The sequence below is a fragment of the Amblyomma maculatum genome, chromosome 1 (genome assembly GCF_055883805.1).
Source record: "Amblyomma maculatum isolate TAMU_Amacu chromosome 1, ASM5588380v1, whole genome shotgun sequence".
NCBI lineage: Eukaryota > Metazoa > Arthropoda > Arachnida > Ixodida > Ixodidae > Amblyomma > Amblyomma maculatum.
The window spans coordinates 368,195,765-368,211,119 of record NC_139344.1 but is presented as its reverse complement, the minus strand read 5'-3'; the positions used below and the strand labels follow the sequence as shown (position 1 = coordinate 368,211,119).

At 46.9% G+C, this 15,355-nt stretch overlaps 1 protein-coding gene and 1 non-coding gene across 2 annotated transcripts in view; both read left to right on the top strand.

Moving 5' to 3' along the window:
• The first annotated feature begins 10,225 nt into the window (after positions 1–10,225).
• Positions 10,226–10,297, top strand: TRNAW-CCA (transfer RNA tryptophan (anticodon CCA)). Its single transcript has one exon. It is a non-coding gene; the product is annotated as a tRNA-Trp (tRNA).
• Positions 10,298–15,014: 4,717 nt separating this feature from the next.
• The window catches only part of LOC146208082 (uncharacterized), a 194,657-nt gene continuing 194,316 nt past the window's right edge, over positions 15,015–15,355 (top strand). The window contains exon 1 of the mRNA XM_084578034.1: positions 15,015–15,048. Within this exon, the coding sequence (XP_084434160.1) occupies positions 15,015–15,048 (34 nt within the window). The remainder of the gene's footprint in view (positions 15,049–15,355) is intronic.

Below are 15,355 nucleotides of genomic sequence, written 5' to 3'. Positions count from 1 at the left end.
AGCAGAAGCTTTAATTCCAGCAACCGATGTTGATCCGCCTCTATACTCACAAGGACTCAAGAGACCATGTTTGTATGAAAAGGCGTTGTAACAAGGAAAGCAGCAGCATTCCGCTGCAAAACAAAAGGCTGTGGTGACTCACATCACACTTTCACTTCCCGTAAATACCGTGAAATTGATTCATGCCAAAAAGGTCACTTGAAGGGGCTTCCTAATCCGTAACTTCAATGAGTACGGTTCCCGCAACAGTTGCTTCGTCCGGCGTAGTCTAATTAAATAAGGAGGGAGAGGGGGTTCTCTTACTTTCGCTATCTGCATACATACCGTCGCTTGTCAGTGGCTAACACTACCCCCCCCCCCCCCCTCTCTCTATCTCTCATTCACACACAAGCACACACAAAATCATGCCAGCGTATTAGGATAGTGGGATCGGTCTCTCCAGGAGGAAATGTTGTGGGCGCCGGAGTCTGTGAACACAAAATGGCTCAGCCGCTCCTTCGTCCGGGAAATGCGCGGGAGAAAACAACACGCACGACACCCATGCAGCTTCGACAGGCCCGTTTTCACCGCCGACGTGATCTGCCAGGCTGAGAGACGGCAGTCGCGCTAGAGGGGTTCTATATTTGATCGCGTTTAACTTCCCTCGTTCTCCCTGTTTATTTTCCCCGTCAACCTGTTTTTTTTTTTCCTTCTTTTACCACGGAGCTCCCAAAGCAATAAGCCTGCTGCAGTCTGCCCCTCCCCATATTCTGCTTGCCCTCAACGTAATCTAGAGTGGATCGTTTGTGCGTGTATGTGTCCTTACTTGACTCCGGCTTATTGGAATTTAAGTGAGTTCACACACGCCTCAAGTGAGTCGACGACAAAGACACCCCGCTTTGTGTTATTCTCCCGGGCTTCGTTGCACAGTTTCAGGGCATTTTTTTACTTATTTCCTTTTGTATGAGGACTACGCTCTATGCGCGATCCTCCGCTTCTCGCCACACGCACTTTGCTTTCACGCTCCGTCACTTCAATCTCGGGACCGCTAGTGGAAATCCAGCGCCCTCCCTTTTAGAAAAGGTGACGTCACCGCACGAACAGGGGCCTGTGGAAAGATGGGGAAGCAGGGTGACAATGGTAGCAGCGATGACGGCGGCGGCCATCTGTTTGCACCGCGCCGTCGTGTTGGGTCCCCGTCAACATCCCGCGGCGCGGTCCTCAGCAACTGCTGCCCTCTCTGCTTCCCGCCACCCATAGCGACGCCCTTTTAATCGGCTGATTGAGTGGAGGAGCCCTTCGGCAGAGTGGCGGCACCTGCAGCACTGCCTTCGCAAAATGAACTCCACGCTGCACACCTTGGCAGTTGGTATAGGCTTCTGTCTTCGTAGACGGCGCTCAATGCACGCTACGGGGTTTCCCGTCTGCACGGTTCCTGTTTGCACCAGTAATTAAGGTAGGGAGCAGCGTGGGGATTTAGGGAACGCTCTGTTTGTGAGCACTGGCGCGGTTTCTTTACAGTGGCATTGTAGACTTCACGCTCGATCGAGCAAGCTTATTATATCGCGCTCGATCCGCTATTACGACATTTGACACGCGCGACCGCACGTGTCGTAATATCGTAATTAACACACCCACTTACGCTCAATGAAGAACAATTACGTATCTACTCGCCCTTGGCAAAGTGATGTGGCCAGATATAGCGGAGTGGAGCACGACGTTCACATCATGTAATGTGAACCTCTGCCGATTTCTGTAATTAAACCTCTGACCTGTGCAGGTACCTCTGCCGATTTCTGTAATTAAACCTCTGACCTGTGCAGGTATTTGTATCGAACAAATAATACAACAGCACTTAATGTATATAACAGCAATACTAGCAAAGATTTTGTTTGAAAAGTACGGTGCTCTTTTATTCCTCCTCAATTACACCGTAGTTATAATCATTTAAAGGTTGCACACACACTAATACTCAGGTGTGGCGTACCTGTTAAGCTTCTAAGCACCTTTTCGCACGAGTATACTTCGACCTGTATTCGATCTTACACTTTAGACCACGTATGAAGTTGCACTGAGGGACCGGTCGAAATTGGCCCAGGTAGTTCCTGTCAATAGGGAAGGCTCTGAATATACATGCATGGGTCAGAAATAAATATTTGATTTGATTTGATTTGAAGCTTTGACAGTTAAAACACGCTAAGCGACTCCACCGTGCTCATATATAGGCACGCCACCATTACGGAGATACACTGTGAGTACAACGGAACAAGCAGGTACCCCGCTTGTTCGAACTTTTATAGACACTCTCGTCCATGTTTGTAAGCACTGCACTTGAAAAGAGCTTTCTCCCGTTCTTGGAAATCAAGAGAGCTCGCCGGCGGACTCCAGAGCGGCGAGCGACTCAGCAAAAAGCATGCGAGAGAGAGAAAACAAGGATCTCCATAGTCCGCTCTAGCGCAGTACCCCCTCCTCCTCCGCCTGCAGTCCAACGGTACTATCGTCTAATGACCAGCGTACGTAGCGTATCAGGAGCATTGCATTTCGGGACGGGAGATTACGGCAAGGGCGGCGTGCGGGGAAAGGGAGAGACGTCGCGTTTGCGTCTGGAATTGTTCGCTTTAATGCTCCCTTTATCGGGCCGCGAACGCCATCGGCGACCGAGCCGACCGCGGTTCCTTCTTGTCGTACGTCGCCGCCTGGGGTTCAAGGCTGGGCGAAGGAGAGAGGAGGGTGCGGCAACGATGTGCAGGGAGACACTGTGCACGTCGGATTCGCAAGTTGGCTGCTGCGGGCGGTCGTGTTTCTCCGCGCTCGCGCCACGGACAGGTTGCGCAACTAAAAGTGTCGCACGGGGGGGTCGGCGTCGGCCAAGTGTATAAGATGACGCCGTCGAACGGCCATGACACGGGTGACGACGACTGTTTCACCTACAAGCAAAACTGAGCACTCGAGGAGGGAAAACGGACACGGCAGAATTTCTTGGCAAAGAAGGAGGGTGGGGTCAATGGAATGAGAAGTTTAAGCCAATATGAGGCACGACATAGCCAATGCAGGGCTTAACGATGTTGAATGGCGCCTGGCAATATGGCTTTGGCTGTATTGCCAGGCGCGCTCCATAAAATTGCAGTTTCGTTTTCTTGCAGTCTTTGAGATTAACAACATAATCTTGACGCGGATCTTTTTTTTTTTTTTTAACTATGATCTATAATACATAGCCGGAGGCACTTGCATTTGGTCCGTGCTTGATTTCGGGTCGGTTAACTCTCTCGAGGGTGCTGACTAAGGGCTCTAAGCATGCCCCGGGCCAGTACGCCAAAAATCATTCATACTGTTTTCATCACGCAGTCAACGGATTGCATGAGTGAGACCGGTAAAATGCCGCGAAGGCGAAAGTGTACCGTAGTGTGTCTGAAGCTACAACGGTTGGCACATAGTACAGCCTCCTTTGACGGTTGACAGGCGACGAAATGAGAAGAGGAACATGTCCCGTTTCTTCTTGGAAGGAGGGATGGTGCAGATGAAATACGAAATAATCGGATATAACGACATATTAGAAAATACGACAAAAGCATTTAATACGATCCTTGTTACAACATACGCAAAGTCGGAAAAAAGCTTATGTTTCGCATTTCCTCCGAATATATAAAGTTATTCGCATTGACATTTTTTTTTTTTTTTTCACCATCACATCGGGCCAGCTTTGAGAACGAAAAATTAAATGTCAGATCACAGCCACAATCACATGTCTTGCATGTTGTAGTATAGAATACCGAGTTTTAAGTGTTATGCGAAGGTATAACTGCAACAAACTGCAGTTTGGAAGGTATCGACGCGTTTGGAACTATGAGTGCTTTGTGCCTACTTGTCGAATACCTGTCACAACCATTTCCTTCTACTCGTGCAAACACTAGAATTAAGGCGAAAGGTTTGTATGAAAGAATGATGAAGAAGCTACGCTTACTGCTATGCGACCGATATTTGAGTAAAAGCTTGTGATATCACAAGCAGTACTTTGCCGAGAAATCAGCGTCTCCCTGCTTCTGTACATTTCTCTCAATTCACCATCTAATAACATTTCAATCGGATGTAACCATCACAGTCCCCGATAACAAGTAATGCAGGCAACACTGTACTTTATTTTCTTTTCGCTTTGTATTATATTATTCACGTGTATATGTACAAATATGTATGTATGTGTGTATGTATATATGTATGTATGTATGTATGTATGTATGTATGTATGTATGTATGTATGTATGTATGTATGTATGTATGTATGTATGTATGTATGTATGTATGTATGTATGTATGTATGTATGTATGTATGTATGTATGTATGTATGTATGTATGTATGTATGTATGTATGTATGTATGTATGTATGTATGTATGTATGTATGTATGTATGTATGTATGTATGTATGTATGTATGTATGTATGTATGTATGTATGTATGTATGTATGTATGTATGTATGTATGTATGTATGTATGTATGTATGTATGTACAAACACACATGACGGAGAGAGGTGCTATACTAGACACAGCGGGAAATATTAATGATATGGAAAAGAAACGCACTTAAATAGCACGAGCTTACAATTTGAACGTAGGCTTGTGCGTACAACATGAGTTTCAGTACCCTGCTCCAAAGGCTGGCACAAAACAACAGCATCTCAATCGCACTGTTCAGCAAATTCTTCGCTTCGCTTGCCTTTTATGCACAGCGCGTGAGCATTCTCCTTGCCGCAGTGTCGAGCCCACTTGACCGCATGTATGATGCGCTGTCTGATTAGTGTAATACTCCTGTTGCGAACGGTCGTTCCCCGCACGTGTCCTGTCCCCGTCGCGCGTAGTACACAGCGGCGTCATTTCATTTTATTTTTCCCTTCTGTCGCAACAGTTGCTCGCCTCTTTCACTCTTTGTTGCACGGGCTGGAAGTGGGGAGGTGCATCGGTCGCTTTCAAGGACCCGCGTGGCCTGCTTATCGCACACACGGGGGCATCATCTTTCAGCTGCCAATGACCAACAATGCGGTCAGTCTGTGATGAATTGGTATCGCGAGCCGCCACTAATAGTTGCTAGGTGCCAATGCCTGCTCCAGTTGGGTAAATATCTCGTTTTCTTTTTCTTTTTTTTTCTTCACACGTTTTCCCCTTTCCCTCTCTATCTCTCCCTCTCTCTCTTTTTCTCCCTTTGCTGCCCTTGCACTTGAACTGTCGACAGTGACTATACTTATCCGAAATGGAAAAGTGTGAACACGTAACATGGCGTATTCGTCTTGTTATGTGAGTGCGATTATTTTCCCGAGTCACTCGTTTAATTGTTCACTACTGTGATACAGAGGGCGCACAGCGCACAGGGCGAATGACCTTGAAATGCTAGGAGATGGTTTCTTATCGGGGTAAAGACGCTTGTTGATTGGCCTTATATGTTTCAAATGTTCGGCTACCCAGAGCAATTAAACGGCATTGTCTCTACAAGAAGCGAACGCTGCGGTCTGAAGACTTTCACGGAGGGTGCACAGCTTTATAGCCATATAGGTATTCCTGGCAACATTGTAATGGCATCGCTGAAATTGAAAATTTCTGCGAATTAAAGTAGGCACTCGCTGTCGTTTTTAAATATTCTGTTATTCTTAGGAATACTCTAAGTGCTTTACTGTATGGCTCACCACAGGCTATGCCATCGCTGAAATTGAAAATTTCTGCGAATTAAAGTAGGCACTCGCTGTCGTTTTTAAATATTCTGTTATTCTTAGGAATACTCTAAGTGCTTTACTGTATGGCTCAGCACAGGCTATGCACGGAACCTAAACCTGAGCTTCCGACGAGCTGAACATTACGTCGAGCAAGTTTCCGAGAGACGATAGAAGGCTCAATATTGTGGGACTCTGAGCAAGTAAAACTCTTCGCAGCGACTGTGAACAGAAAAAAAAAAAAAAATCAAATGAAAGCGGTTGCTGAGTTCGACGACGAGCAGCTATGTGACGAGCAGCTAGGTGCAGGAGCGCTAACGATATTCTCCCGTGTACCACGCATACTACGGGACTGTTCCGTACGCATACCTTCTCGTGGATTTCAGTGCAAGCTTCTGAGACGAACTGCTATCTTAAGCGTAGGAACTTCTATCGAATGTGCTTTTCGCGTAGACTGCATTCGTCATGCTCTTCGCTTTATCAATGCCGGTTTGAGAGTAGACCGGCTCGCGATTTCACACACCATAGACTCGCACACAGAAAAGTGTTCCTGCCACGACGCACAATCGGTGTAGGTTTCCCGAGAAGTGCAATGGGGAGAAAATTAATTAAAATCTTGTCGCAGCTGGTGGGAGTGAAAGTGGAAAGAGAGAAATAGGAGCCGTAATGAAGGGTTGCGGAAGAATTTCGACCCCAGATCTTTAGCGTGCGCTTATATCGCGCAGAACACGGACCCCTCTTCGTTTCGCTTCCATCGAAACGCATAGCCGCCGCGCTCGGAATCGAACGGTACTCCGGCTCATGGTCGAGGGTCTTACCACTGCACCACCGCAGCGGGCGGGCAAACCAAAGTGGTTGATGTATAGATAGATTGATTTATTGAAAGGAAACGCAGAGAGGTTGGCGGGAATAATTCAAATCTAGCCTGCTACTCTGCACTGGGGAAGGGGAAGGAGAGACCAAAACAAGATCATGATGGGTGACGATGTGGGTGGGAGAAGGCATATGAAATATATATACAGGCACAGAGTATTGCTTTACAAGCGCGAATCAAGTCCGCTGGCGCACAAAAAACGGCAAATAGCACACACATGCCTGGACACCCTTCCCCTTGTCCTGCCACTTGTAGCCCTCCACTACGGCTCCTCTTTTAGTTTCATTCCCCCCTTCCTCCCTTCCCTTACGGCGGCGGGGCTCTTTCTTTTTACGGCGCAGTACAGGTGCCCAAAGAAAGAGCCCCGCCGGGGTGATGCAGTGGTAAGACGCCCGACTACTGTGCCGGAGTACCCGGGTTCGAACCCGACCTCGGCGGCTGCGTTTCGACGGAGGCGAAACGAAGAGGCGTCCGTGTGCTGTGCGATGTCAGCGCACGTTGAAGATCCCCAGGTGGTCGAAATTACTCCGAAGCCCTTCACTACGGCTCCTCTTTCTCTCTTTCCACTTTCACTCCCACCTTACTCCCTTCCCTTACGGCGCGTTTGCGGTGCCCACAGAAAACAAGTGAGACAGTTACCCGTCTAAATTTTAAACGCGGCTCTCTGAGGGATTGCGGATGCCTCGCCTATCACAATCGCGCGTGTACTGTCAGCGGACGCCACACTGCTCTAGTAACCACGATCACGCGTGTCCTGTCAACGGGACACGAGTATAGCGCAAGCCAGTGACGCCTCATCCCTCATATTGCACGCCCGCATCACGCACGTAGCGAAAGTCTAGCTGATACGGATGGTGGGGTGAGGAGGAAAACGCATCCGCCGCCTCTCCCTCGCAAATGCGCACGCTCTCTGTCGGCCGCTGCCGCACGTGTGAACGTACGATTATCGGGGGCTCTGGGACGCAAGGGCGGCAACAGTACGTGGCAGGTGCAGCAAGCATCCGTCATAAAGGGAGTTTTGGTGAAGCGTCGCTGATGTGCGCGTGTCTCCGCTAAAATGCTTCGAAATTATGCGCCGCGAATTTCGGAGAAGTAAAGCTTCTTTTGTTACCGCGCATTGAAGACCGAGCTGCGATTGAATTTTTCTTTTTTTTTTCCTTGGCACACCTCTTGACGAGTGTTTGCGCTATTTACAAGCCTTTGGAAAGAACTCGTGCGCATTGTTCGACAGCGCAGTTCACAGGGGCGTAGCCAATAGATGTGTTTCGGTGTCAGAACACACCCAATCGCGTCTCCCTCCTCCGCCAACTCGGCCTTTTCTCTTTTGCCCATTTTTTCCTGATTGGCGGCGTGTAACCCCTCTCGTAAAATAATATACCTGTCTGTATGCCAATGGCGCATTATCTGCATTTACGTACACACATGAACCCGTCATCATAGCACGTTGCTAGGCCTCATTGATGCCACAATCTTGTTCCTTAAAGGGCCACTGTCCAGGGAAGGACCTTCTAAGCGAAGGAGCCCAGTGTTTCGGTCAGGTACCAGAGATAGTCTTTGCAAAATGCTACAGTCACACGCGCGCCGCAAAGCAACGAAAATACAAATCAACGCTCTGTCATGCTCCCCTTCGGGAAGTCAGCTTTCCCGTTCCCTGCGCCGGCCCGTCGAACCGTAGCAATGACGTATTTGTCGAAAACGACGTCCATTGGTCCGTCTCGCTGTCTGAGGGTGAAGGATGGGTGTCTACCGCTCGCTGCGCGCTTTTCTCTCGTCACGGCCAGACTGAATCCAGCGGCGCGCGCTCCCTCGCCCGTTATTTTTTTTTTTTTTTCAGAGTGCCCCGCCCCACCTCCCGCCAAACTCTGAGGAGGAAGAGGGATTTGTCTTGTGGAGGCTAGACGACCGGACAGGAGAGTGAAAAACCTCTGAGAGGGAACGGAAGGAGAGGGAAGCGCAAAATCGATTGATTGGGGTGGCTGTAACTCCGTTATTAATTGTTGTTTTCAAAAACGTTTTGCGGCCTTGTGTTGTGAGGGCGAAGCCTCACAGCCACCGCGGAAAAAAAAAAAAATTCGACCGAAGGGTGGACAGTGGGCCTTTAAGAAAAGTCGTTACACATTAGCGTGTATCTGAACTCAGCCATGCAGTCTCACGGGAAAACCCTACAACTTTCTCAGAAGCTTCGCATTTGGAGAAAAAAAGATTGCGGAGACTTATCCCGATTAAACCTAATTATACGAGCGTAGGCTCCATTAACAATGGCTACAAGAAGCCTGACGCTTGCGCCGAAGCACTCGCAATGCCATGTAGTACTCATCGGTGGCGAAACTAAGCACCAGCGCCGGAGAAGCAGTTGTTAAACTTCCCACTTCGTCATGTGGTTAGTTCACGTTAAATAACACCAGGTTGTCGAAATTTTGGCGTCCTCCCCGACGGCGCCTCCGGCTCAAGGTTAATTTCTACTCCCGTGATGGGGCTGGGACAGGTAGGTCACTGCCGCTTGCGGCGGGGGCTAGCCTGTTCGAATTTTTACCTGTTGTAGGCCGTCATTGCACCCGCCACCTCTTCGGTGGTGGACGACGGCTGTTGTTGCGGCGCGCGTCTTTCTCTCCCTCTTCCTTTTCTTTCTTCTCTATTTTCTCTTCTGTCTGCGCGAGGCAGCGGAGGTGGCTCAGCTACAGAGCCAGTAGCAGGCCCGTGCATTTTCTTTTCCTTCTTCCTATGCAGCCACAACAACAACAACCGGCTCAAGGTCAAACGCGCAAGTAAATGACCTTGAGAATCGCAGTGCGAAGCTTAGAGCTCACGTTCCAAGTTTCGTCCTCGTTAGTCAATCGAAACGGGGTTCCCCGCCGGTCCGAGGAGCATGGAGCTAATACAAAGAGTTTGTGTATTAACTCTATGCCGAGGAGTCCCTGCAGCAACTAAGCTAAAGATGGCGGCTAGCCAAATAGATCAACAGCTCGAAGTAGGAACAGTGGTTGTCCAATGCATTTATGGGTTTGCAATGTATTATTTAATTTCAAACCTTGCGAAAAAGATTCGTGTTAAATTGGATGCCAATAAGTAATTTTTCCTTGTTTGAAATCGACTGCACAATGGGAGTTGGCCTAATACACTGGGACTGATAACAGCGCGCCGGTTCTGATTGGACTATACTCCCTTTATTGATCGCATTTAATTCGAGCAAGTTACAGTCAGTACATTTTATAGCACTGAAACGTCTTGACGCTGATTTACGAAGCAGTTCCTGGTGTCCATTAGAAGATATTTCTAAATGCGAAGCAACTGCACATTGAAACGAAAGTGCATTTCTACAGCTCCCTATTTTAGCCGGCCATGTCGCTGGGCGCTTTGAGGCACATGCTGTTGAGCCGTTCCTGATAAGCGCACTGTACAAATTCAGGGCAGCAGTCCTATTTATCCTGAAAACAAACAGCCAAGATTGTGCATAAAAAAAAAATAAATGAAAAACGCCGCCGATGCAGGCTGTTTTGGTGCTTTCGAGGGCTGTCGCAGATACTGTCTATTCCCAGAAAACCGTCTCTTTATCAAGGCAACAGCAACTACAACGATAAAATTGCCTCCTCTGCTACACAAACAGTTATGATAAACGCTCTCAGTTATGATAAACGTACTCAGAATAACTGTTCTTGCTGACAGTGCAGGCAACCCGACTCGGTGGCGCAACGGTAGCGCGTCTGACTCCAGATCAGAAGGTTGCGTGTTCGAATCACGTCCGGGTCATATTTTTTTCTTCCCTTCTTTTAATGGTATTACGTCGCCTACCGCAGTGAATGCCGTCGAACACTTTGCTTCGATTTGATACATTCTTCTCTGGGATAACTGCACATCGTATTGAGGGAACCTTCATCTTCCCGCAATTTGAAATTTCTGCTATTTCCTGACTGGTGCAATTTCTTTGTGCAGCATACTGGCTGTTTATATAATTATATACCTGTTTGTGTATTTCTTTATACTCTGGATTCGCATAGGGTGGCCGAAAATACGGGCAGTAGAGAAACAAACTGACCTGGGAACAGTCCTTCAACATAAACTTGTGTTTTTAAGACATTGCCACTTCACACACTCTTTGTCAACAAAGACGCGCTAAGCCTCGCCTGAACTGGCAAAACGTAACTAATAACAGGCCAGAATGCATTATTATTATTATTATTATTACTATTATTATTATTATTATTATTATTATTATTATTATTATTATTATTATTATTATTATTATTATTATTATTATTATTATTATTATTATTATTATTATTATTATTATTAGTTATATGGTACGATAAGATTTGCTTTAAGTCAGTTATGATTGTCACCGAATCGGTAACTACTTGGTATTGGCAGTTGGTACCCTACATGAATAGTTGAAGAGAAATCCGTTAGTTTCTAGGTCTTTGCTTATTAAGAAATAGGGAACGAACCTAGGTAATCCTTGCTATGCGATCCCGCTGACAGTGAGAACTTCTGTCCTTCCTACCCTATCCTTGTAATCAGCGTCATGCAATGTGCTTTTTGTTCATCCATTTGTAGGGAATTATTATTTCATTTAAAAAACTTAAGAAACTGCTACATCACTCTCTAGACCAATGTAAAAATATTTTACATGACTATCATAATTCTTCTCTCATCAGTTTGTTCTAATTTCGGCACTCTTCTGCCTTTTGTGACTTCAATCCCTCGTCCCGACCGTACATAGCATCTCGTAGGAATAAACAAACTGGATAAAAACTTTGTTCGTTAAAAAGTATCTTCTTCTTTTTCTGTGCTGCACACAAAGCTATATAGGGGCCAGTTCGTTAATACAAATCGATGTCTCGAATGACGTGAGGATTAACTCGCTAGCAGTTGTTCCCGCAAATGCTTTTGCCGAATTAAAATTACTGAAATGGTTGACCATGCTGGGGAAGTATCCAGAGTAAATGAAAAAAAAAAAAATGCGCCCACGTACAGAAATGTGTCAGGCTTTTGCGATTGGTGGTAATAATAACCAAAACTTTACCAGCGGTTTTGATGTTAGCAAAATTAACCACAGACCTGGTTATTTTTACCCAGTAAAATGGCGACAGTCGAACCGCGTTAACAATAGAAGGGCAACCAACATCAGAAATGAAATTGTGCAAATGGGATCACGTTTCGCCAACAATTGTCTTAAAACATGCTAGATTTCCAGGCACGTTGGCAGCGGGAAATTACAAGCAGCGGCAGCATTCCAGAGCTCCTGCTTCGCGATTATTCTATTACCGTTGGTATTGCGCAATTTAAAAATTGTCTCGGCGACCATTCAAACACCGTGCTGATGAAAGGCAGCGGTAAAGAAAAACTTCGTCGGGATGGAATGTCCGCCTGAATAACGCCTGAAAAAATGAAGGGAATTGCATTAAAGCCTTACGACGTTGTGGGCGGCAAAATAAGATAAAAAAAAAATATGAAAGGAGCAAAAAATTAAACAACGCGAGAATACGATATCAGAAAAGGCGTAGTAAAGAAAAAAACAAAAAAAACAGCAATATAGTTATCACAAGACACATTTCTACCCCTCTCTTTCCAGGCTTTCTAACATTTTCATCGGCAGCATTGTTCAACGTAGAACTGAAAACTGGGGTGCCGCTAGAGAAAGCCACGCCCCCTGTCACTTGAGGAGGCTAATTGCAGCGAAATAGTTAGAGCGTAACAAAAGAAACGCACTCCTCTTTCCCTCCCTGCGTCTTTCGATATAATGACCCCCCGATCGCGAGCAAGGGAGAGCGGCCGATGGCCCATCGCGTAGCCTCATCCTTCACAATCGTACATCGCGCGCTTCTCCAGCCGCACCCCATAGACAGGTCGTTACCGGCGGAGGCGACGTCGGTATCCAGGGCGTCTCTATCTCCCCTTCCATGTGCCTCTCCGTTCTCACAACGAGGCCAGATGAGGGGATTCAACCTCATAACGTTGCAGCCGATAACGACTCCAAAAAATCAGAATCTTCGACAGCTCGCGAAAATGTCGAGCAAAAAAAAAAAAAAAAAAAAAAAAAAAATACACGTACAGAAAAACAGCGCGCATGTGAGAATCAGCCGCAATTCAGGCGATTCGCACGCCGTCAGCGCAGAGTCGAATGCCTCGGCGCTTAAGGTGCCATGGCTATTGTGTTAGCTCTTATATTAAGTTGGTGCAGTCGGGGCGATTACATGTGGTTCTTATTGACCGGCAAGCTCCAATCGCGCCTACTTGCCGGTGGTGTATCTTTCTCTTCCCTAACCAAATGTTAATGTGTGCTTAAGCCACGAGATACTGGTCGTAAGCTACCCAATTAGGTGGAAGACTAGCCGGCATAGATATTAATCCCCTCTTAACAACCGAGTCACATTAACGTGCCTGCGTGACCTATATGGTTATCGTGTCTGAAGCTGGACCAATAAGGGCACCGATGGGTTTAATACCCCCCCCCCCCCCCCCCCCCTGCGTCTCACGGATAAAACTCCTACCAAACTCGGTCATCTCATGTGGTCTTGTTAGCTCACACAACCCGACGACTAGTCATTGTCTGGCCACGTCAGCTGCTAACTAGCACCTGTCAGGGTCATGTCCTTGATTTATCGCTCTCAATGCCGTCAACGCCGTCGTGGGGTTTTCTTGAGAACGAGGCCTCTAACGCTGGCTCATTAAAACAATGAAAAGACATACTTGCTGGAAATGCAGCGACGACCAAAGACGTCTAAGCTAAGACCAAGGCAAACAATAAATATGCTTCAGCCAGAAATGAGGCATATGCATGCAAGTGCTGCCGTGTTAGTTTATGCAATATGGCAAAGTATACATATGTGAACCTCTTGAAATGAAAACATTCAGGAGGACTGACATTCCCTGAGAAGATATTTTAGAATTCATCTCCGCATGCCTCTAAAACAACGTGTCGTTCCATGTAAGCGAACGCGTACTGGTTATGTCAGAAGATCATTTGAGGTCGTCGCCTCCTGATGCATACATAGGGCGAGAAACCTCCCTCGGTATTGCTGGAGCACTCGTACATGCGTGGAGGCGACAATAACGTGATCTCCATCAAAATTCTGTCTCGCTTGACTCCCGTATTGCGCACTTGGCTCTCTGAGGCGTGCAGAGGCCAGTGGAAACATCGCCACCGTTTAGGAGGTTTATGTATATACTTATGTACCGTATTCTTTTCAAACACCTTTAGTTTCATTGCATTGTTTGCAATTACTGACACTGACGAGCAAAAAGGAGCCGAGGACCAAGCCAGGGGAAAGCTAGTGCCCGCTGTATCAGCACTGAGGGTAGAACCTCGCGCCTCCCGCCTACGACCTCTGTTTTCGTTTTTTATTTTTATTTTTTTTTTCCGGTACGACTTTTCTAGAGCAATTATTGAAAACAATCGAACAGTCCGTTGACCTGGTCCAATCTGTATAGTTGCTGTAACATCAGCAGCCACAGGTCCATGCAGTATTGCTACAAACGTCTTTTATCGCTGAGTAGGCGAAGTTGGGAGGCCGTTACCCGAAGGCAGCGGGGTCAGCTTGATAAGTGGCTTGCATCCATGCAAAACTCTCGTGCTGTAAGCAAGGAGCAACGTGCTGTGACCTGCTGGCTCGTGCATTAATTTTATTTCCCCACGAGTGGGCCTCTTGATCATTAATTTAGCACTTAGTAAAATATGTGCCTGCTATCCGCTATAGCTCTGAATCGTGCTGTCTCTTAGGCTAACTCAAAAGGCATGATTCAAAGCTCAACAATTAAAAAAAAATTATGCTGCATTACTGTTTAAACTATATAGTCGCGAATACGCTTTCAAGACATGTCCACTTTTCCCAGGTATCCGAATTTAAAAGCGGCGTTCTGTAGCAATTATGGTATTATGAACCACCTGAATCTCAATATATCTTGCGTAGCGGGAGCAGCGACTAACATAAGTGCAAAGGCGTTTTATATTGCCCTCTATTCGCTTTTCTTTTTCAAGTTCAGTACGTGTGTTTTGCACCTACAATAGTGTGTTGAATAAGTGCCGTCTGAGAAACCAGACTTTCGTAAAGTCTGCCTCGTTTCGTTATTTTTCCTGGGTATTATAAGCCATAGTTGGGAAAAGTACGCGGGAGTTCAGCGGCGATATCGGCATCCATGGGTTAAATAATTATCAACGCTTAAACTGGACCTCGTCCCCAGGATTCCCGTCTCCTCCAGTACTTCTTGTAATTGCCGTCTTGAATCATCGCACACGGCTAGCCCGTGTACACGCGCTGATAATGCAGGCTCATAAGGGCGGTAGCTCAACTTGCACCTGCACTTAACACTCCAAGTTAGTGCCGGGTGTCACTGCTTGATCGATGACGCTACCTACGACGTGCGATAAATAAAAAAGCATATAAAAAAAAAAGCCGGAAGAACCTTCAGCTCTTCGGAGAGAGTTCACTGTGAATTCAGTGCAGGGCATACGCACGAGCCTCTTGCAATGTTGGCAGACAGGAAGGTGCGCAAGCCTGAAGGCAAGCGACTGTTGCCGAGCTGTGTATATAGCAAAACCGCACCGAGAGCGATGGATGGGTTTTCATGCGCGCGCGGCTTCGCGAGCGACTCCAGACCAGGCGGGCAGGGTGCCAGGACCTCTTTTCTTATATACTGGGGCGTTCGCGCGATCACCTTCGATAATTGATGGCCCCGTGATTCAGAAGGCATGGCGGGACGCCTCTGCGCTTGTTTCCTTTTTTTTTTTTTTTTTCACTTTCGTATCTATCTTCGGGCTCACAAGCCTGCCCAGAGGTACCTTTATTTCCTACCTGATTTCTTTCGGGC